The sequence below is a fragment of the Megalops cyprinoides genome, chromosome 23 (genome assembly GCF_013368585.1).
Source record: "Megalops cyprinoides isolate fMegCyp1 chromosome 23, fMegCyp1.pri, whole genome shotgun sequence".
Taxonomy (NCBI): Eukaryota; Metazoa; Chordata; class Actinopteri; order Elopiformes; family Megalopidae; genus Megalops; species Megalops cyprinoides.
In genome coordinates, this window is record NC_050605.1 from 21821730 (window position 1) to 21843778 (window position 22049).

General features: G+C 43.3%; 1 protein-coding gene across 1 annotated transcript in view; it reads right to left on the reverse strand.

Moving 5' to 3' along the window:
• Positions 1-21508, reverse strand: part of LOC118770170 (protein Wnt-7b-like) — a 30864-nt gene extending 9356 nt beyond the window's left edge. Inside the window, exons 1-2 of the mRNA XM_036517671.1 lie at positions 21438-21508; positions 11649-11875 (exon numbers count right to left, since the gene is read on the reverse strand). Coding sequence (XP_036373564.1) covers positions 11649-11875; positions 21438-21508 — 298 coding nt within the window. The remainder of the gene's footprint in view (positions 1-11648; positions 11876-21437) is intronic.
• Positions 21509-22049: the final 541 nt, after the last annotated feature.

Genomic DNA, 22049 nt, shown 5'->3' on the forward strand with positions numbered 1-22049 from the left:
AGCAGTACCCCAGCAGGGAGTTGAACCGGCAACCTTTAGGTTATGAACCCTGCTCGTAACACTACACCGCACTGTTGCAGTGGCACAGATTATGAAAGCTAGGGAATTCAAAATCACCATCCTCATTCGAAAAATTTGAATTGTACTGTGTTTTACTTGTCTACAGCAACAACGCTGTGGTCAATTCCAGTTCCAGCTGGTACTCTGAACTGGGGCCTGTCTAGGATGTGACCGCTGCTGTTAATGCCTTCTCCAGCGATTGTTTATTCAGAACTGCCCGTTACTCTGGTCACTGTGAAGTTTTGTGAAAATGCCATGAACTCCCAGGCATAATGGCTGAAATGGGCCTAAGGTCCTTGTTTTTCATCCTCCCACAACAGCTTCCAGTTTGTGTAAAGATTCTTGGCAGGACTTCAAAACTACTGTCGAAATCAGACAGTGCTGTTGGGCGCAGCAGAAAAGCTTGTCCTTCATTTCATCTATATTGACTAAGGGATGGTGGCACACTGAGAGGCTGTGAATGTATGCCATTTTAAAGAAATGTTCCTGCTTTGTGTATTTGTGAAGGTTTGTTTGCAGTGGCCATTGCTGCTATGAGTATATGTGAAGGATGCATGTCCTTGTGAATGCTTTGCCATCCCCACATATCTGGGAAGAATTGGTATCCTGGGGAATGGCTGCTTTGTTAAAGGAAGGGCATATGTGCAGGAGGCCTTGAGGGGCTCTCACTTGCTGCACAGGCATGTGGTTCATGAAAAAAAAAAAACCTCGCACAGGGGAAAAAAACCTGAGTAGGCCAGCCCAGAGCTCTGACTGCGATCCAAAGGAACCACCCTGGGATATCCTTGCAATCTGCCAGTGGAAAGCTGGACTGACCAGAAAAACCTCAACGAACTTGGAAAGGTTTGGAGAGAAGAATGGGGGGAATATTAAACCAGATGTCTAATAGAGTTTAGTGGCAAGTGTCTGCGACAGTGTCCAAGATGGAAACCGAGGCACGGCACAGCGCTGCTCCAGGCGCAGGTAGCGTAGCTCTCCGACCCCCCCCCCCCCCCCCCCCCCCCCACGCCCCTCACTGCTCCCCCCATCACCCCCCCGCCCCTGCGCCCGGCGTGTGAACGCGGCCTTCGCCTCGCACGACCGCACCTCGGCCACTCTCCGGGTCGGCCGTGGGGTTGCGCTGAGGAGCGGGCCAGACATTTCCGAATGCGGTGGCGATTTTACGACAGCGTCCGCTTGGGAAAACAACAAGCGGACCACTGAGCGCATTTTGCATCATGCAGCGGACCAGATTTACAACCTGCGAGAGTACAGTCAGTGCTCCCAACAGTTATTCTGGTCTTTTTTTTTCCCCCTTCCATCACAGAGCTACGTGCTACATTGAAAGCGCAGTAGTACTTACAGTGTGCACTGTAATGGACAGGAAGCAGAATGCTTCTAACGCGAATTAACTTAGACACTGTGGCTGGGGGGTCTTCTGCAAGGCACTGCAGTTATGAGAACCGCATTTTGGGAGATTTCACTGGACTGGACTGCGGATAGGATTGTGCCTTTGTCGTGTGTGTTTGTAAATGGACAGAGAAAAAAAAGAGGCCAATCTGCTCGGGGAGAACACCGAGCAGTGTGATGTTTTAATCAGACCCTCGGGGAGGGGAGTCTTCGGGCCGGGAACCCCCACAGCAGTTCAGCCTGTCCACAGAATGCACAGAGAGTGCAACAGGACGATCTCCTGCCTGTACGCGCATCAAACAGGAACTGAAAAACCATGACTGCTGGAGGGAAAAGCAATACAGAAGCCTGAACATGCACTCAGATGGATTTGGAACACGTTGCGTAAATCCGGCCAGAGAAGTGTGACTCTCACTGTGTCTTACTCCCAGAGTGGACCGCGTCTTTGGAAGGCAGACCTCACAGGATATCTTATACTCTGCAAGAACTTCTTCTGTTTTAAAAAGATGCAATGATGCATTACTGGCAAGGACAAAAAAAAATCACTAAGCAGTCAACAAACAATATATCTTTCACATCGGTGTTCATCCGTTTCTATGTGTGATTGAACACAGGTTTAAAAAACATGAATGCATAACTTAAATTACACAGCACATTACACAGCACTTCAACAATTTACGTTTTACTCTAACATGAAGTTAACTTGCAAGTATTATGTTGCAAAAATCATATGTTGATTCATACTGGAAGCTGTACAGTATTTATAAATCATCTTTGGTTTGTTACTTGGTGTTCAAATTGAATGACATTCTAACCCCATTCTAACCCAATTCTTATTCTGCGCTTGTGTTGCAGTCTTCCCAGATAAAGGATCAAACAAATCAAGAAGTAATGCTAATGTTATTAATGATACATAACTGAGATGAGAAATATTTTAGGCTGAATTGTTCACATTTTTCATGAAAATTCACTGATAGTGAATACTTTAACATCCAAGAAAATGACAAAAACTCACAAATGATTTCTGCCGGGGAATGTAGTTGAGGGAAAGAAAAAAGTGACACCTGCTGGTCATGCAGACTAACTGAGCATCGATGAGATTTAAACACTAATTGATCTCCACATGGACAGTGAACAGCACTAATACGTCAATTTAAAAAAAGGGTTTAGTAAGTCACTAAAACACGTTGGTGAAGAAAAAGAGAGGAGATGGTTTTGATACTGCTACACCAGCCAAAAACAATGGTCACTCTTTCAGGCAAACACTGATGGTTAATAATACCATAAGGATAAATAGAGATATTTTACAAATAAATCCACATATTGCTATTGACACTAACTAACCTATGCCCTGATCGTGTAGCCCTGGTGTATTAGCAGTGTACGTACACTCAGGCCATGACACAGCCCTCACACTGAAACACACTGCCGTGTAGCTTCAGTCCCTTTTCTCCTGGGCCCCATTAGGGAAAAAAGGGGGAAAAAAAAAACCCTGCTCTGAATATCATTGGCCAGGCTGACTAATCTCCGCTCTGTTTTGTGCTACTGTTTTCCATTGCGTTTTATGTACCGTTGCTATGAACATATGCTCGGTACAAATTACAGACAAAGCTGTGGTGCATGAGGTTAGTCAGAAATTAGTGCAGGACCGTTCCTGTTCAATAAAGTCATATTGTTTTACCAGAGCTATATACGCAGCATACGTGTGTTATGTATAACTGTAGGGAATATAGGCAGCACGCTCGCGTTCTGTATAAATGTCAGCGATACACACAAGCCTGCTTGTACAGCATGTTACTCATCCAAAGGCACTTGGGATAAGTGATGAAGACAAAGGCTTAAGACCAGTGGGAACAGGCAGAAAGCCACTGTGGAGAAGAGGGAGCGGCGGGAGATAATCGGGGAATGAGACGCTGGTGGTTGGCACCGCTGCAGTTATGCCTATTAATATAAAACCTGTGATTACATGCGTGCAATTAGATCATTATCTGTTTTGCCTACACGACGTAAAGCCGAGCTGGAGAGGAGGATTTCTGACCCTGAGGCAATCCGGCAGCCTTGATCTGAACACAGGCTGGGAAAACAACGCCAGGACTCGGCTCAGACGAGCCCAAACCGTTCCTCTCGCTCACAGACATGCACCGCAACAGAAAAACGCTGTCACAGTCAGAATTGATGGTTCAAAAGTGACAGGTTTCACACGGGTTCAGTCCGTTCTTGCTCATGTTCTTGCTGGAACACACAGCGTAATTGATTCAGTGAGACAAACCAGCATTTCTTACTGTCCGTGAGCGTAGTGTGTGTAAATATTTACAGGACAGCGATGAGCACTTTTCAGTGTTCAAAAATTCAGTGGGTGATTGTTTCCCCCACCATGGAGATCAGATTGTTCTCGCCTGATGTGCAAAGATAAAGCTTAACATTTCCATGTCCCATACTGCCGTAAAGTTGTTTTTCAGCGTCAGGTTTGTACTCCACACTGCAGTCTGTGTTATTGTGGCCAGCGCTGGGATCGCCGTCCGAAGCTGTAAACGCTGAAATTTAGGGCCTCTCCGCGCTGAACCCGGTTTGCAGTCTAATCGCGTTTAACAAAGAGACGCGCTGATCCTCTCGCATCCTGTCCCCTGGCCTAACCCAGCGAGGCAGGCGCAGGCAGACGCAGATCTCACTGATAACAGCACACGGGGGGAGCTGCGGGGGGGGGGGGGGGGAGCGGGCGGAGACAAGGGCCCGCGGGTGGGGGCAGGGCCAGGCCAGGGCAGAACACCACCTTCCTGTCAGGACTGGAACCTCTGTATGCAGACCAGCCTTCTGCCAGCTGTGCGGACCAGACAACACCGCCCACACCTGATAACCCAGGACAGATCCCACTCAGCGAAGGACTCACACTCCATTCACTCTGACACCTCTCTTACGCTGCCCACTGTAGTATCGTCTGATGGAGGTTTCATGCTACAGAGGTGGACTGAGATGAGACGGGGCTGGTCAGTCATGAGGAAATTCTTAGAACATCTCAGCTCAGTGACATTCCAAATGCGTTGAGGAGACCACACTGAAATGTATTTCATTAAGTCCGACATAAAGGGTAGCTAACATTAGCAACAGGCCTGGATTCCAACTCCCACTAGATTCATACTATGGAATGTTGGAATTTCTTGCTAGTCAAATGGAACTGCTCTCTGATTGGCTCAGCAGACTGAATCACAGAGAACCATGTCAGATGGAAAGAGATCATACAGGTTATCACACTAACCTGACCATTCTCTAGATTTACAGCACTGTAGCAGACATGGACTGCCTTGTTCTTTGCTTGTGGAACTTCAGCAGTTCCTCAATTAATGGCATTATGTCCTCCATTTGCTGTGGAAAGATGATTAAAACTACACTTGGAGTCATCACAGAGGTTATGTTTGGTGAGAAACCAATGAAGACTGAAACCTCTTTACTTTGGCTATGGGTAATATCATTAACACATAAGCTAATCATGCAGTACGGCAGCTATAGCATAAAAAAACCTGCAAGCAGTGACACTGCAGAGGAGACTCGATCACTGTAGATGATGTATCCGCTTCATTGACTGATTGATTGATTGATTGATTGATTGATTGATTGATTGACTGGTTTTTAATAAACGCAGCAACTTATAAAAGAGAACAGCCATGGAACAGCCATAGTTAAGACGTGGAGTGCACCAGGTGCCAGAGGATTGAGCAACCAGAGACACTCCAAATCATTCCTTCAGAAAGACTTTAATTCCTCTGCCTCATCTGCTTACCTCGTTCCTCTGTCAGCTTATATAATAAATACACGGGCGGGACATATTTCAACAAACACAGAGTTTATTCAGAGTTATATTTCAAACAAACAGCTGCCCACCCCTGCATATTCTCACACTCCTTGCAGAGACACCGGGCTGATTTATGGAGCTGCGTTTTACCAGCGCATTTTCTTTCTTTCTCTCTTTTTTTTTCTTTCTTTTTTTTTTTAACTGCACTGACGCATGGTTTAGATGGAGACGACACACTGCTCTGCTATCTGCTCTCAAAAGAGCCAAATCCATTTTCGCATAGTTGACATTTAAAGGAAATCTGTCTGTTTTGTCGTAATTAATGTTTCTAATTCAGTGTCAGCTTGGAAATGCTATTAAAAAAGAAAGAGGGGAGAGGTGAAAATACACAGCTGGATAAAATAAATTTTTCAATACGCATTTACTTTAAATTGGTCAACTATGGGGGAAAAAATGCATAAATTAAACCACATGTTCATAATTTTCTACATAGCACAGCATTCAAGTATATTGTTAAGTTACGGAGGATAGCAATTTGTAATTAGGTTCGTATTCCACAAAAGTATTGCATTTGCATTCAGTTCAGATCTAATTTCACCGCAAGCTTCAGCGTTCTGAGAAGGAAGGAAGGAACCTGTCCAATTTATATATAATTGGGAGCTGGTGTGTTTTATTGTTTTTTTTGCAGTAAATAAATGCAGTATGTCTGTGTTACACTGTTGAAATTGGCAAGCCCAAGTTCTTTTGTTTACAATTAAAGAAAGCAAATTAAGCCCGTTAGTTGATGAAGGGCATCCCTACAGCAATTACATGGATGGATGAGCGTGCAGGTAACTTCCACTGCCTGAAAAACATTATGTTTAAAAATGCATGACTACACAACGCAATGCTTTCAGACTAGGCAAAGGCCCCACTCTCTAACGTGAATCTTTCCAGATCAGTGCACAGGCAATTAGTTAGCTGTAGCAGGTGAGCATTAACAACAGAGTTAGCTGAAATGATGCAACAAGTTTACCCACTCTGTGGTTGTGCTCAGTCCTGCATGACATCCGAATGCAAGCTTTATCTGAATACTGCACTCTGGCAAAGTCTTTATTGCCTATTCAGCCAACGATATTACATTATATTATTGCCATTTAGCAGATGCTCTTCTCCAGAGTGATTCACAATTTTGTCCATTTATACAACTGGATATTTTACTGAGGCGACTATGGGTTAAGTACCTTGCCCAAGGGTATAGCAGCAGTGCCCCAGCAGGGAACTGATCCAGTAACCTTTTGGTTACAGGCCCTGTGCCTTACCACTAAGCCACACTTATATACACTACAGGTATGATAATGACAGGCTACTGCTTTCAAAACCATTACCTGCTTTGGCAGAAGGTGAGAGGGCCACCCGCATCACAGACACCCTGAGCTCTGAAGGACACCCACTGTGAGTCCAGTTTTATTCAAACAGCCTTGTGATTCAGGTATAACACCTGCCTGGTCATAGGCCAGTACTTCATAATGACAGTGATAGAGGAGATGGAAAGACTCTGATTTCAGACACACTTCATTCGCACACAGCGTTTATGGCAACATGAACAGACCCCGCTGTAAGCACCAGCGATTTTATCAGACGTATGCGGTGGGTTTGATATTAACGGCCGTTATTACGAAAAACAGCCACCCATGTTCATCTGTCCTGATAAAGGCATTATCTGGAGAAGGAATGCAGAAAACAGTGATATGCAGAGAGAAATAAGTGAAAAGATATAAACCAATGAATCATATCTCTAAATGCCAAACACTTTCAGATCCCTCTGTGCCAAACACTCTCAGATCTCAGATATCTCAGATGATGGAATGCTGTTTGCTAACCATGAAAACATGACTTATCTTCAGTGCTACACTATGGTTATTTTTTGTATTAATGTACTGCGTTAAGTCATAAGTTACTATTGAGAAAACAATGAAAAGCTATATACTTTTCAGACTACTTCAAAGTATCCTGGGCTCATGTTTTGATGGAGGTGATTATTTTCATGATAACATTCATCAATGTTCATGGCACTGTGTTTAAGCACATTATTGGCATGTTCCAGATGCTCTTAGCCAGAGTAACTTACATAATTTACCATTTTTACATGTTATCCATTTACACAGCTGGACATTTACTGAGGCAATTCTGGGTAAAGTACCTTTGCCAACAGTACAACAATGGTCCTCCAGTGGGGAAACCCGCAAAATTTCAGTTATGAGCCCTTCTCCTTACCCACTATGCTACACTACACTGCTGCCCACATCACGGTTCTGTTTCTGTACGCAGAACTACCAGAGAGGTGGTCTTTAAAAACACACACGTTTGCTCATCCACGTGTCCATGTGGACTGATCTTTCCTCGGGGACCCGTGGCTGTTCTCCCTGTCTAATTTTTGGGTGCATTTTTCACACCCCCGGCTCGCAATCGGGCACGCCCCTGCCCGGGAAGAGGACCCTTTCCGCCCCAGTGGCTCTGAATGGACCCTGCTGACTCGCGCATCTTTCACGCAGATAGACCTTTGTTTCTGCAGCCAGCGCTGAGCCCCTGTGGGAGAGACCTCTCCACCAGCAGATGATATCAACACAGACCATTGGCCCATGCTGCGTAGGCTTTATGCATATGGGAAGTGTGTGTGTGTGTGTGTGTGTGTGTGTGTGTACACATCTGTTTGTGTACACATCTGTGTGTGTACATGTATGTATGTGTGTGTCTCTGTATGCATGCATTCACAAAAGTTTGTGTGTTTATGTGTGTGTGTGTGTGTGTCTGTGTGTGTGTGTGTGTATGAGTGTGTGTGTGTGTATGAGTGTGTATAGCGCGCACACTCAGAGCTGCCGCATTCCAGTCGGGCCTGGTTTTCCCCCCTCCTCTCGGCGCAGGTCTGGCCACGGCGCGGGAGACCTTGTACACATCTCTCACACGGCACTGTTTCCCCACCGTGCCTTGGAGCGCTCTCTCCAAGGTTTACTCACCAAGTCAATCCCACTGCCATAAATTCACTGCCTGTCTGCAGAGAGCTGCTGAGAAGGGCTGCACAGCCAGCAAGAGGCAACGGAGGTCAAGGAAGCTGAGAGGGTTTTTTTTTTTTACACATGTGGGGCTGTTATTAATGACCGCTTATTAATACGCACGAGAAATATGCTCTGATTAATTCCCAGATGCTGCCTTATTAAGCCTTTTCGCTTAGGCGTCTTCGATCTTTTGCTTTACCGTTATTCGATTTCTGGTCTTCCTCCCTCCTTCCTGTTTGTAGGAGAAATATGCCCTCAACTAACTCCCACTTCATTAATGCATGGCAAATCGTTTCTGTGTTTGATACATATAAAAAACACGCCAAAAATGCAGGGCTGCCAAATAAACATTCAGAAGAAATGTATGAAGGACCTCATACTCCCTGCCTCACCCCTGGTTGATAATCATTTTGTGCATATATATATATATATAATATATATACACACACAATTTTTTTATGCTTCACATGAAGAATACAACAGGAGGCGGAGCTCATTTCACAATGGACAAACTGCTGAAGGATGAAAGCTAACCACAACAAAGAGCCTTTGATCCATTTTTCCATCCATCGTGCCTATGTTATCCTGTCATCCAAGACCGCTCTGCCAACATGGAGAAGTGATCTTATATGAACTTGTCAATGGCACCCTCTTTTCAGAAATATATTTACATTTACAATATAAAAATTGAAATAGCCTAAAATATCGAATTACTGGCATTTTCAGCAACAAAATCTTTTCCCTTGAATCGAGATTTGTTGGATTCTGTAATGCACAATAACCCAGCTATTACTGAGCGCCTTCTTGGAAGGCAAATGCAATTCTGCGGAGCTCTTCCAAACTGACCAACTCCATCCGAGTAGAAGGCAGCACAGAGAGAGAACATTAGCCTTGTGCTTCTCTGATCTTTAACTCTTAACAACCTCAGTCGTGTCCTCTCCAGTTCAGAACTATGCTGGTTCACGGCAAGGTTATGGAGTTCGCTTTTTAAATTCAGGGGTTAAAAGGAAAGCCTGGAGCTGGGAGAGGAGTCATCTGTGTGGTTGCCATGTGGGAGTTTTCAGGTCCTGAGAGTAATGAAGCATTTATCACAGATGTCCATGTTGCATATTGCATGACGTTATACTCTTACATTGCACAATACAAAAATACAAATAAGTAAAATTACCTAGATGAGACCATATAAACTATATCTGTCTAACCTGAAGGACAGGTGGCAGTACGGTAGCAATAATCCTGTGACAACCAACAGGTTTTCACAATTGACTGCACACAACACATGAAGGCAGATCCATTCACTGATACCCATAGTAATTTCAAAAAGAAATCTACTGAAACTTTTCAAAGTTAAAAGGTTTATACAATTGCAAACTGGACACCACCAAGTTACTGAAGTTACAGCAGTCATTGTTGGAACAACAGCATTAAAAATCTCTCTTTTGTGATGTCATAAACCTTCTTGTACCCCAACACTTCCACTTTGGGTACGGCTGAGTACACAAGCCTTGATCTCGGCAGTGAGGTTGAGCAGTGGTTCCAAATGGCACATCCCTCATACAAGCAACACCCCATGTATCCCTAAAACAGTGCATTACTGTTTATAGACATACAGCGATGTTGGGTGGGAAGGTATAACAAAATTCCATACAGTGATCACTTAAAGCAGTGTTTCCCAATCCCACTCCTGGAGGCACACTGTCCTGCATATCTTCTATCTATCCTTGCTCTAACTACCTGACTGAACTCATCAGTGGCACTTTTGATTAGCTGAGCACACCTGATTTAATCAAGCAGCAAGGAGAGACAGAAGATATGCAGGGCAGTGTGCCTCCAGGAGTGGGATTGGGAAACACTGACTTAAAGCAACTGAAGCTGTTTTTCACCAGCGCCTCAGAGAATCTTAAAGATGTTCCATGAAGGATAAAACTAGTTCTGGAACCTCCCAAGTAAGGACCTCAAGTCCAACACTTCCAACAAAATGAGCTCGTAAGCAATTTCAGAGCCACAGTAACATGGAACTTGGGTCAACAAGACAAACTCCATCTCAGGGTTAATCACAAACACATTTAGACAAAGAGAAGTCCTCAGTACAGAGGGAAATCAAAGTAAATCCGTTTTAAAAAAAAAAAAGAAAACGAAAAGAACACCACAGTTGTGAAATGGAGAACAGCCTTTGATAAAAGCAGTCAGTCAGATCCAGAGGGGAGTGATTGTTAGCAGAGCTATTGGATTAAACACACAGTCAAACCGCAATTTAACAGCAACAAAACATTTCTAAATGAAAGGCGATTCATAGGAGCATGTTTCCGAAACCATACTGCAGGGGAGAAATCCACAGAATGTGCTCTGAATAACAGCAATGCAATCGTTTGACTCCCCACATGCTGTGCATGTAGTAGGCAGACACACAACCAGTTTCAAGAGAACAGATATCTCCATGAAATAATAACAATATTATAATAGCAATAACAATAATAACAGTAATGATACCTAATAATAATAATGACCCCTGATTTACTATAATATTTCTCATCCATCTTTCTTTTTGATTAGAAATAAGGTTTTTTTTGCTCACCACTTCATAACTTTGGTATAGCCAGTGATGTCAGGCATGCATTTAACCACAAATCACACAGATCCTAAGTCAATATTAATTGGGCCATGCAAGAAGAACATCATGTGAATTCCAAACCTCTAATCTGATTGGGCGAATTTTGCGATTGTATTAAAATTTGCGTTCATCATGCAGTTACAGAATTTATGACATATATGCCAAGTTCCGCGCTGAACCCTGCTTGAAAACCATCGAACTTCCAAAGCTGGTCAAGTCACGACTCTTAAATTACTATTGTAGCCAGAAATCCAAAAGGCAATGGCCTGTACAGTAAGTTTAAAGCTCAAAAGACACCACACTGTTACCACAACTAACACATGAGGAAGCATCCAAGTCACAGCCAGTGAGATGTAAGAATGTTGTTACTGTATAATCTGTCCCTTCTTTAAAGAGAAGCTGTCACACCAAACTCTGAAGCTGCCATGATGGTCATGCTCAGTAGTGTACAGAATGGGCTTGTTGCCACTGATCTGAGTAACATTACAATACATTACAATATTGTCATTTAGCAGATGCTCTAATCCAGAGCAATTTACATATTTTTACATGTTTTCCCTTTAAGTAGCAGGATATGACTTCAACTGTGGGTTAATTACCTTGCCTAGGGGTACAGCAGCAGTGCCCCTGCAGGGATTCAAACCTGCAACCTTTCAGGTACACTCCCTGTTCCTTACCACTATGCTACACTGCCGCCCTGGAGTAAAGGTCGCTATGGTGACAGGAGAGAAAACAGCAACCGGAGGGCAGCCCGGGGCACACTGACCTACTCGCAGCTCCTGTCCAAACACCGTCCTCTCCCCCAGGGACGAGCAGTTCCAGCGGCCGTAGCGGAACTGGTACTGGCACTCATTGATGCCCAGCTGAGCGCCCTCCCCGATGACGATGATGGCATCGGGGCGGCTCTGGCAGATGGCTCGCTGCCGGGGGGCCAGCCCGGGGATCTTATTGCAGATGATGTTGGCCCCCAGAGCCACCACCGAGGACAGGGCCCTGTGGAGAGGGGAGAGAGACGTCAACTGACACATACACCTCCACAGTACTGACTGACACATATACCTTCACACTACTGGCTGAAACATACACCTCAGTGCTTTTGATTAACACATACATCTACACACTACTGGAGAATCCTCCTGTTGGTTTTGCATGGAATCTGATTATTTTTTCTTAGGATCAATACAAGATTTTTTGCTTCCTATGAAATTGTATTTTCCAATATTTTGCAAGTTTTTCAGAATAGGTGAGCCTGCCAATTCTGCCAAAACAACTGAGCTACCGATTGATCAATCAGTCGCTGAATTAGTCATTCAATTAATTACCAATACTATTTTCGGCTGACAAATTCCATATCTGATAGTATTTGGAAATGAAATGTCTAACCCCACTGCACAATATTACCAGAAAGCAACTCCACAAGCAAACTAGTTAAAAACCGGTTCTGAAAAAAAACCAAAATAATATTTTGTTTATTTGCTCGCTGACAATACCCGCTCACAATGGTTTGGCAGCTGCCTCTGTGGTCTTGCATTAACGGTTAGGTAACATTGTTAGAATTGTTTCCAGGGACAAGGGAAGCTGGGTATGCCACGTGCAATTTTATTCATAATTTGCAAAACTGTCCTTCTCAAAATTAGACATGGTTCACTTCACAACCGAGAAATGCTATCCCTTATAATTTGAGATTTATGTGCATGTGGCACACGTGTAGTTTAATGTAAGTTGCCCCTCTGCATGCATCTCTCCCCTCTTTTCCCTTTGTTGTGGAAAGGAAGGGAATGTAGACGCTGTCCTTTGGGCTGTTTCTCAGAACTTGCTATCATTTCCTCACGGATATGAAGTGGTTTCATAGGTCAACAGGGGCGGCGGTGTAGGATAAAGGTAAGGAGCAGGGATTGTAACCCAAAAGGTTGCTGATTTGATTCCCCACTGGGACACTGCTGCTGTACCCTTGGGCGAGGTACTTAACCCAGAATTACCTCAGTAAATATCCAGCTGTATAAATGGATAACATGTAAAAAAAAACTGTAACCTATGTAAGTCGTTCTGGATAAAAGTCCTTTCGAAATGACAGTAACGTAATGCAATCCTTCAGCTCCTGGCTATTGAAGGCCACATTCACAGTTCCCCAGATTTTTTTTTTTTCTTCTTTCGCCTGGAATTATTTTGATACATCTTTGATCATTTTGGAACAATCACACACACACAAAGCACTGACTGATAAACAAACGGGACATTTCTCCGACCATGTGTTTACACGCTTCCAAGCCCCGCAGACACACGCCTTTCAAACATGTCAGAGGCGCGGAGCCACAAGCGTGCAGGAGACACAGACGCCGGCTTTGAAGAGAGGCGCGAGGCCCGAGGGTCCCTGCCACCAGCCGGCCGGGCCGACGCAGGCAGGCGTGCGTCAGAGGAAAAGACCGAGAGAGGGCCGCATCGCGTGGATTCCTCTTCAAAAAGACCGTGGAACAAAAACCATGTCTGCCGCCCCCCCCCAATACCACCACCACCCCACCAACTTGAAACAACAAATGGAGCAAACGACTGGAAGCTGGGAACGGCCATGTTCTTTGTTTTCCACAAAGACGCAATAACAAAAAGTCCCGAAATGCGAAACCACGACATGTCTTCTTGGACCCGTTGCACCGAACAAGCGAAAGCCTATTCGCCTTCCGCTCTTTCAAGCTGTTCGTGCGAACTGAAACTGGGTTGCCCGCTGCTTTAAACATTAGAGCGAACTGACATTTTTATACAGCACATCAACAATATGATAATTTTCTGGACTGAATTCACTGTCTCAAAACAAAGAGACCTTCCAAGCACAGAACTTAACATTGTATAATTGTGCTGCATATTGTTGTCAGTTACTGTTGAGTGTTACTCAAATTCTGCTACAACAGTACTGTATTCCCCTATTCAATTCCATAGCCATAACAATAATCAAATAAAACTCTCAATATAGAATAAACCTCTCAAGTCATTGTTCAGGAAAGGCACTTTTACACTATTGTGTACCCAGGTTTTGTTGTTTTTATTTTGCTACAAAGCCATCATCTGTCAAAAACAGCGAAATAACGAGCGACATCAGTTTAAAATCCATCTGCACCATGTAATAGATGCATGTAGGTCAGGAGATTTTTTTGGAATAATACCCAGCTTTGTGCCACCATGACTGCACGTTCTGGATCAGATGTGCTTCACTTTGTATGTGCTGCCCACTGCAGGGATTGGGCCTAATCAGGAATAGCTGGGTTCCTGTAGAATATGCAAACTGGAACCTCTTTATTTCCTTATTATTCTACAAGCAGGATTTCAAAGCATAGATTAAGCACATTTTTGCCACATTTTTGCCATTTTTGACTATAACCTTCATATGGCATCAAAATCATTATTATTATTATTATTATTATTATTATATTGTTAAACAGATTACTTCACTACAGCACATGAAAGTCTAGGGTCTCCTATGACTGACTTACCCAGCATGACGTGGTTTACCAGCATGAGGATAGTGTACTGGTGTCTGGCTGTGTGCTGGGGTCTGGCTGTGTACTGGTGTCTGGCTGTGTACTGGTTGCATTAACTACTACACTAACATACACTGTAAATGGGAGGGAAGCACACCAGAAATCCAGCTCCTCGGAGGGAATGGGCTATCTATAGATCCAAGTATCGTGAGTAGCATAAAGGGGTTATCAGCATTACTGTCAGTCAATGGTATTGAAATGCTCACCTGGTTAATTTTAAAACTATAAAACTCAGTCTTACATAGTGTCCCGGGTGCTTTGACTGATATTGAGAAGTTAGAATATTTGATCCAGACCATAAGGAGTGTACAGCTGACTTAAACTTTTACACAAAAATCACTCTGTTGCTGCATTTTGAGGATGTACCATGTAGGGACTGTTAAGCAGTCAAAAAGACTTTCATTCAAAGGTTGTTTACAAGAATTACAATTAGTGGAGCTGGATATCTAACCATCACGTTAGCAACAACGTGCACAAAGCACTATAAATTTCTGGGAAAACTAAGAGCGAGAGAAATTCAGTTCAGTAGGTCACCTTATTCCCCGTCGCCTTATATTATTGTTGTCTCACAGCTCATGCCGTCCAGGAACCAATCAGAGGAAGCTTGCATAAAAAGCCCTTCACTGATAACCCTTGCCTTTCCAGAACAAGTATGCTGCACTCCAAATGCCCACACTTGCACTAGAAAGCGCTTCACACAAGTGACAGCAGCTCTCAGCCTCGTGACCTGTCGGACCCATCCCTGCTATCACTGAGGAAAGTCCTCCCGTTGATGCTTGCTGAGGGCTCTCGTTCCGTATCCACTCCGTTCCGCGAAGAGGAGCCACGAGCTTCCTGTGTTCTTTCATCGTTCTTCCCTCTCCTCCCGTGGTTTGGCCTATTTGGCGCTTTTTAATCACTCGCTGCGGACGGCATGTGAACAACTGATTGGGAATGAAATATCACCGAGGCCTTAAACATGCCCAGACATTTCCGCCCGTGCCCTTACACACAAATCCATCTGGGTCCAGTGGCACTGTATCACACAGCACACCCATACAATACATGGTAGCTGATGAAAACATAAAAAATGGTTACCACTTTTGTACAAAGGATATAATTTACTTCTGTACTGTTATCAAACAGACCATTATTGTAAAGAGAATGCCACAGGGAAATCCCCCAAGATGCATCAGGTTGAGGCAGGGGGTGTGGCTGTGCCTCTTTTCTGTAATCTCACACATGATTGGCCTGTCTCTCTGATGCCCTGCTCTGAAGAATAAGGATTAACCTTCTGAAATTAACTGGAAGCAGGTTTAATGGCCTAAAATCCGTGACCAAAGTGGGGAAGGCCTGTCTGCAAAGGAGGAGTTTCTGAGATTTATCGGGCAGAGGGTTTCACATCTATTGTAATTAATGACTGTATTTCATTTTTGTTGCATTCTAATCTAAGTTCATCTCTTTGGCACTCCAGTTCAGTTTTGACTTGGTGCCCACACAGCCCAGGCAATATATTATACCGCTTTTTAAAAATACAAAAGTTGTTATTATTGTATAACATTATTTAGAGCTGGTACTCTATGGTAGCCATGGTATGCAGCAGTTTTGCTAATTAAATAGTATTCTGTGAAATAAGAGCATTTTAATGATCTTAAAAAAAACCAAAACTCATAATGTCCAGCAATGAAAGCATTTGACACAGGGAATGGGCAAAATTGTTCTAGTAATACTAAATTTTAAAATCAAGCCTTATTCAAGTCCTGCTCAGTCTGATCGCAAAGCTGTTTGCGCTTTTAATAATAAATTCACTGTTGTGTGATTTCTTTTTGCATTGCACATTTTACAACTATTCTTGGTTTTAGCATGAAACAGAAATGAGCCACACTGCCTCAAATGTTCCGCTGAAACACTAAAGCCAGGCGATCTATAGGCTTTGACTGAGTCCACCTCTCGCTGCACAAGATAACTGTCACACCACAACATGATATTTTGATGCGGCACTTGAAGCAGTGTCCCTCACGGACCGGCCAACTCGTCTACTGACTGCCTGGGTAACTCACTGACTGACTCACGGAAACAGCATTTTACTACTTGAGGGTCATAAAGTCAGCAAAGCAGTCGCAGCTAATTATGAGTAGGACCCATTCTGTTCTTTTTTTTTTTTTTTTGGGAGGCAGACTTTACACTACTTTCAAAATAATATACAATCCAAGCCAGACAGCAGGTGTGCAGCCACACTTCATCAAAGACACACCCCAAACAGACAGACTTGATGAGGTCTGTCACAGTGACCTGTGACACTGTCCTGTCGCGGGAAGCCCCTGCTCCAAACCCATTCAGTTCGATTCACTGAAACAACGTATCAAACCAGTGACAGAGGAACGGGTGTCCACTAATGACTGTATCATCCAGCACTATGATGTCACAATAACCATAAGGCCATTGTTATGAGCACTGCACCACTTAAAAAAAATAAAAACTTCCTTGGTACATTTGTGCTCCCTTGGAATTAAATTTGTAAAATAAATATTCCCATGATTGCTAGCAGAAAGAAGTCATGCACAGCGAAAGACCCCAACCAAGACTGGTAATGGGATAGCTCTGGTCATTACTGAAACAAACACATGTAGACAAGGATCTGGATATTTCAAAGCGCTGTGATCTAGACAGCCAAAAGCACAGAAATGGTAACATCACGTTTTTGATGGATTCTGTTCGTGCAGTGTTTACACTGTCTTCATTCATGCTGTTAGACGCTGAAAAAACGTTCATTTACAACATAACAATTCTCAGGCGTCTTCCAAAAAAGCAAGCAGACAAGAGACCAAGGTAAGTACAAAAATCATTTTCAGTTGGTGTACAATATTATTTGCGGTAAAATATGATATTAGTCAGAAATGCATTTTCAAAGCTTATTAAGGGACTGCAGCAGTTAACCTGCATAAACATTTAGAACTTTGACCATTGCCAAAAAAAAAAGAGCTCTGATAAGTTATCTGAAACATCCCTGGCAACGTGCTTTAGGTTAACGTTGCCATAAGCCGTGCTAATTGCTCGCTGCTGGACTGTCCCATCGCGCAGTGAAAGAGGCAGAGTCCCAGTCTGAACACTTCTCTGTCCCATCAGCCCCTCCTGCCCAGCGCATTTCATTGTGATTATAAAACACAGTGAATTATGGAAGTGGAAAGCAAAGGGCCGTTTGAAGAAGGGGAACCACATCCTGACTTTTTTATATTCCATGCACGTTTGAAACTACCCCTTCCCTAAAATGTATCAAATTTGGTGTAAGCCGAATAAAGCAGGTTTAAATTATAAAAACAAACAATGGTATGTAGTTTCTACCAAAGCTAAACATAGTCATGCCCACTTTTTAACTGTAACCATAAACCACATCTATTTTAGCATCAAGTCTGGGTCTAAGCGCGGAGATTAAACGTATGGTTCAGTAATTATTGTAAAGGCGAAAAGTCTCTCTCTCCAACGATCTGGATTTTTTCATTCAGTTATAACGGCGTAATTACGAAGACTACTGTCAGTCAAACGCAGCGTGTCGGTGACCATGCTCCACTACCACTTTTCCAGATGTGGCTTTCAGCTCAAACCTCCCGGAGCAGCGTGTAAGTGCATGGTGATGTAATCCGTAAATCGTCATTCACAAGCTCTGACAGGTAAAATGAAAACAAAGTTTTTTCTTTTTTTTTTAAAAAAAAAAAAAGTGCAACCACAGCGATGTCCTCTCTCACCAAAAAATGTATCAGGAATTTCTTTCATATCAGTCATTTTGTCCGTCTATGCCACTTCGTGGCCAAGCGAAATCGTGTCAAGCCATTATAAAGTTGCATGGCAAATTTTAGGCCATTTGGAAAATTGATCCCGCTTCATAAATTTCAAACAAATCTGTTCAACAGACGTATCAGATCTTTAAAACGTTTTACAGTCAGCGAAAAGTATACAATTATTTTTTATACGATACGTGGGTTCTTTCTGTTGCAGCAATGCATTAGGGCTTTTCCTAATTTTAAAACAAAGCAACAGTTAACGTTTTTGTAAATTAAATAAAACAGCCACGGCATGCTTGCGTGAAATACCAAAGGAAACTATCCATGTATTGTGAGGGGGGGTTTAGTTTATAAACTTACTTGACTTAAGTATCAACAACTGAATTCAACGCGCTCGTTATGAGCGCCGAGCTCTTAGGAATCGACCCTAATTACAAGGTCGCGCTAATAGCGCTCACATAAATACGTCAACTTAATATGTCATTATAAATTATTAATTATTACTCTTTATACAATCAATAACCTGAGCTACAAAATCACCATCGCCCATTCATCATTGAACATGCGGTTTGCACGGTAAATCTAATATATATCCTAAAAGTCTTTACAAAATAAAGAGAAACACATCGGTCACATATACAGCACTATGCCATTTACTACTGTAGCCTACTGTTCACTTAAAACACATAGGCACACACACACACACAACCACAGTGTCATACACACACACACACACACACACACACCCAACCACAGTGTCATACACACACACACACACACGCATGCACGCAGATGAAGTTCTCAATGAGATCTACTTACAGGTAGCTACCGCTGGTGAGGATAAGGAAAATCTGCGGATAGTACACTGACAGCAATACACTGCGCGAGGACAAGATGATCATGATGACATTGAACAAACGGGCGCTTTCTGGCTGAGTGGAAAAAAGAAAACAGTAATTCCTTATTCCTGTCGCGCTTTTTTTAGTCTTCTTAGTGAAAAAGGCGAAGGCTCCTCGCTCTAGTGCGCCGCGTCTGCGGCGTTCGGTTTTGTGCTGGTGCTATGCAGCTCCGAGCTCCCAGGGCCGTGAACGAGCTGCGGGCGCGCAGATTGAGTCTGTCATCCCTCCGCGGTAGAGGCTGTTTCAGAATGTGGTTCTCGAACCGGAATGATGATGGTTTAAGGGATTTTGGATGGCAGAAAAGTGCCTTTCTCTACTCTCATGAGAGTCGGGGCTGCCATTGGGCAGAGAGAGAGACTACAATCCGCCCACTTCTGTAACACAACGGGACAATGGGGCGACACGGATCTGTTTCCCGAGATTACTTCTCATTCATCGGATCAAACCTATGAGTAAACAGACATGCAAACTACTCCTTTCTTCTTCTCAGCAAACTTCTCATTGAAATCTTCTTTTTTTTCACCTTATACTCAGCGTGCATGTTTTTTGTTTCCTGTAAGCAAACATGCACTTGTCACTACATCCAAAAGCAATAATGTAGCCTTTCCACCACAGTACTCTTGCAATGAAGTGAGCAAATACACAAACGATAAGTAATTAGCTCCTCTACCTGAAAGGGACTGTATTATGAAATTTGAATGAAACTATGTATGGTCTTAAAAGGCTTGCTTTACCAGCAACACTGCTACTGATTGTGATACCTAATTTAGAAAGTTAACAGGTTGGTCCTCCAAATTCCCAAATCTCAGCCGTGATGTAATTACACACTTCCAAACTCTCAGTGTGACTAACTGGGGATATCCTGAAAGATTTTCTCTCAATGAAAAGACGGGAGTGCGCGCTGAAAGAGAATGGACTGGTTTGCCTATCAAAACACGATATATCTGGCAGCGCCTCTCTTGGCCTGGTCTGGATCACCGTCCTAATTCGCGCTGGCGTGAACCCGAACACAACTTGGGCTCTGCTGCAAAGGTTTATGCGGGAAAATGGCCGTGTGTAGTAAATATTTTACTAGGTTTACACCTGTTCTTTCGGGCCAAACCACAGACTTACATTTCCTTTATAAATGTTGTACAGTAAAAATACAACAATAGGCCTACGTGTTGAATTTTATTTTATACATAACAATGTTACATGTAGCAAGTTTTGAGCTTACTTATAATACTGTAAATGTGTATGAGTTCTGGAATTACGTTTGTTGCGAGAGATGGTGAGATATCATTTCATTATTTAAACATAGGACGACCAATTCCCTCTAAATCTGCGACATGGTATGCGCGTTATTCACGGTGACTTCAGTGGTTTGGATTACCTCGATCCGAAAGTATGCGTAAATGCAGTTGTACTTACCCAGCGTCACATAACACCTAAAACGTGACGACAATACGAAATATGAGCGGGAGAAAGTTGATGTCGTATGTTTTTTTTTTTTTTTTTTGTCTGACGCAAGTTTAATTAGACTGACATTTACCTCTGATGCTGCTCCATTCGAACGTCACCACAAACTAAAATAGAATGAATATCAAAAAAAAAAAGAATTATCATATGCAGTAATGAACATTTCCGAATCTTTACGCGAATAACCCATGTTCATGTCGACATGATTATAAAGGCATCTTTTATTGTGATGGTGTTTTTCCTATTTTAGTTCCTTTGTTGTACACAGATCATAGAATAACTTGTGCTGGAAGAGTTGCGGTCAATAAGGTGAAGTGTTGCAAAACAGGTAATAACTCCATCTGGGTTAAGGAATGTGGAAATACAACTCAGTCTACCGCTATTAATTAGAGTATGCATAGGAGCACGGCGAAGACAGCCCGTAAAATCACGATGCGGTGCGAACCAGGTTTCGAATAGATAGGTAAATAATAGAGTCTGGCGCTTAAGCCAGTAATGAAAAGTTAAATTTAGTGTTGAGTACCTCGACAAAACCTTATCGCCAACCTTTCAATAAATGACGCGCGTATTGTCTTTCACCGCCGGGAGGCTGAGCGGTGTCAAGTTCATTTCAACAGAACTAGTTGATGGATTTTTACCGCACTGCGTGCACGTTCCCGGGGTTCAGGGGGTTGCTCCGCTCACGAGGCGTACGCGCATTGATGTCAGTTAACAGTCGCGTAATACCTTTTGTTTTTTACATAGTAGGCTAAAATGTACGCACAACTTCAGGACTGCAAGAAAGGTGAGCGAAAGCCAGAAAAAGTAAAGTAGTGAAGGCGACACATTAAATACTGGCACGGTTACATTTTCCTGTTTTCCCATTTGCGCTCTGTGGAGTTGACAGGGTTCGTGGGTAAGGTACACTCACCCGAGCCTTAAGTAGATGATACCATAACACAAAAACACGTAGGAAATCCACTGTCGAAAAGGTTTATGCATGATCTCGGAAGCCACGAGGACGAGCCATTCACAAAACAAATTTGGCCGCGCGTGCCTTCATATTTGGAATTCCGCTAAGCCTTCCCCGATGCAGGAGTCGCCTCGGTTTTTGCAAAACATCACCGTGCGAAATCTCAGGTATTTTCACATCCATGGTCTGTTGGGGCGATCACGTAAGCCTTCAGGTGAAACGCGGTGCGCTGATCCGAGCCGTGGCTAGAGTTCAAAACGAAAGGCAAAAGCGGGGCGCGAAGGAAATGGGATCACAAGTTAAGTTTTCTTTTGCCCCAATGCCTTTGTTTTAAAGAAGAGCCAAATAATGTGTTCTGCTTGTTTTTTTAGTTCCTCAGTTAAAGCTGCTCTTTGTGCAATGTTTTCTTTGTGATGGAAAACATGATGTGCATTTCCCCGGACGATGACACGTCCGTTGGGTCCCGATTCTTTGTCGACATCTTAAATTCTTTCCATGTAGCTGCAGGTATTATGATGCAGGTAACAAAAAGCACTATCCACGCCTCCTTTTTTTTCTGAATCACTGTAG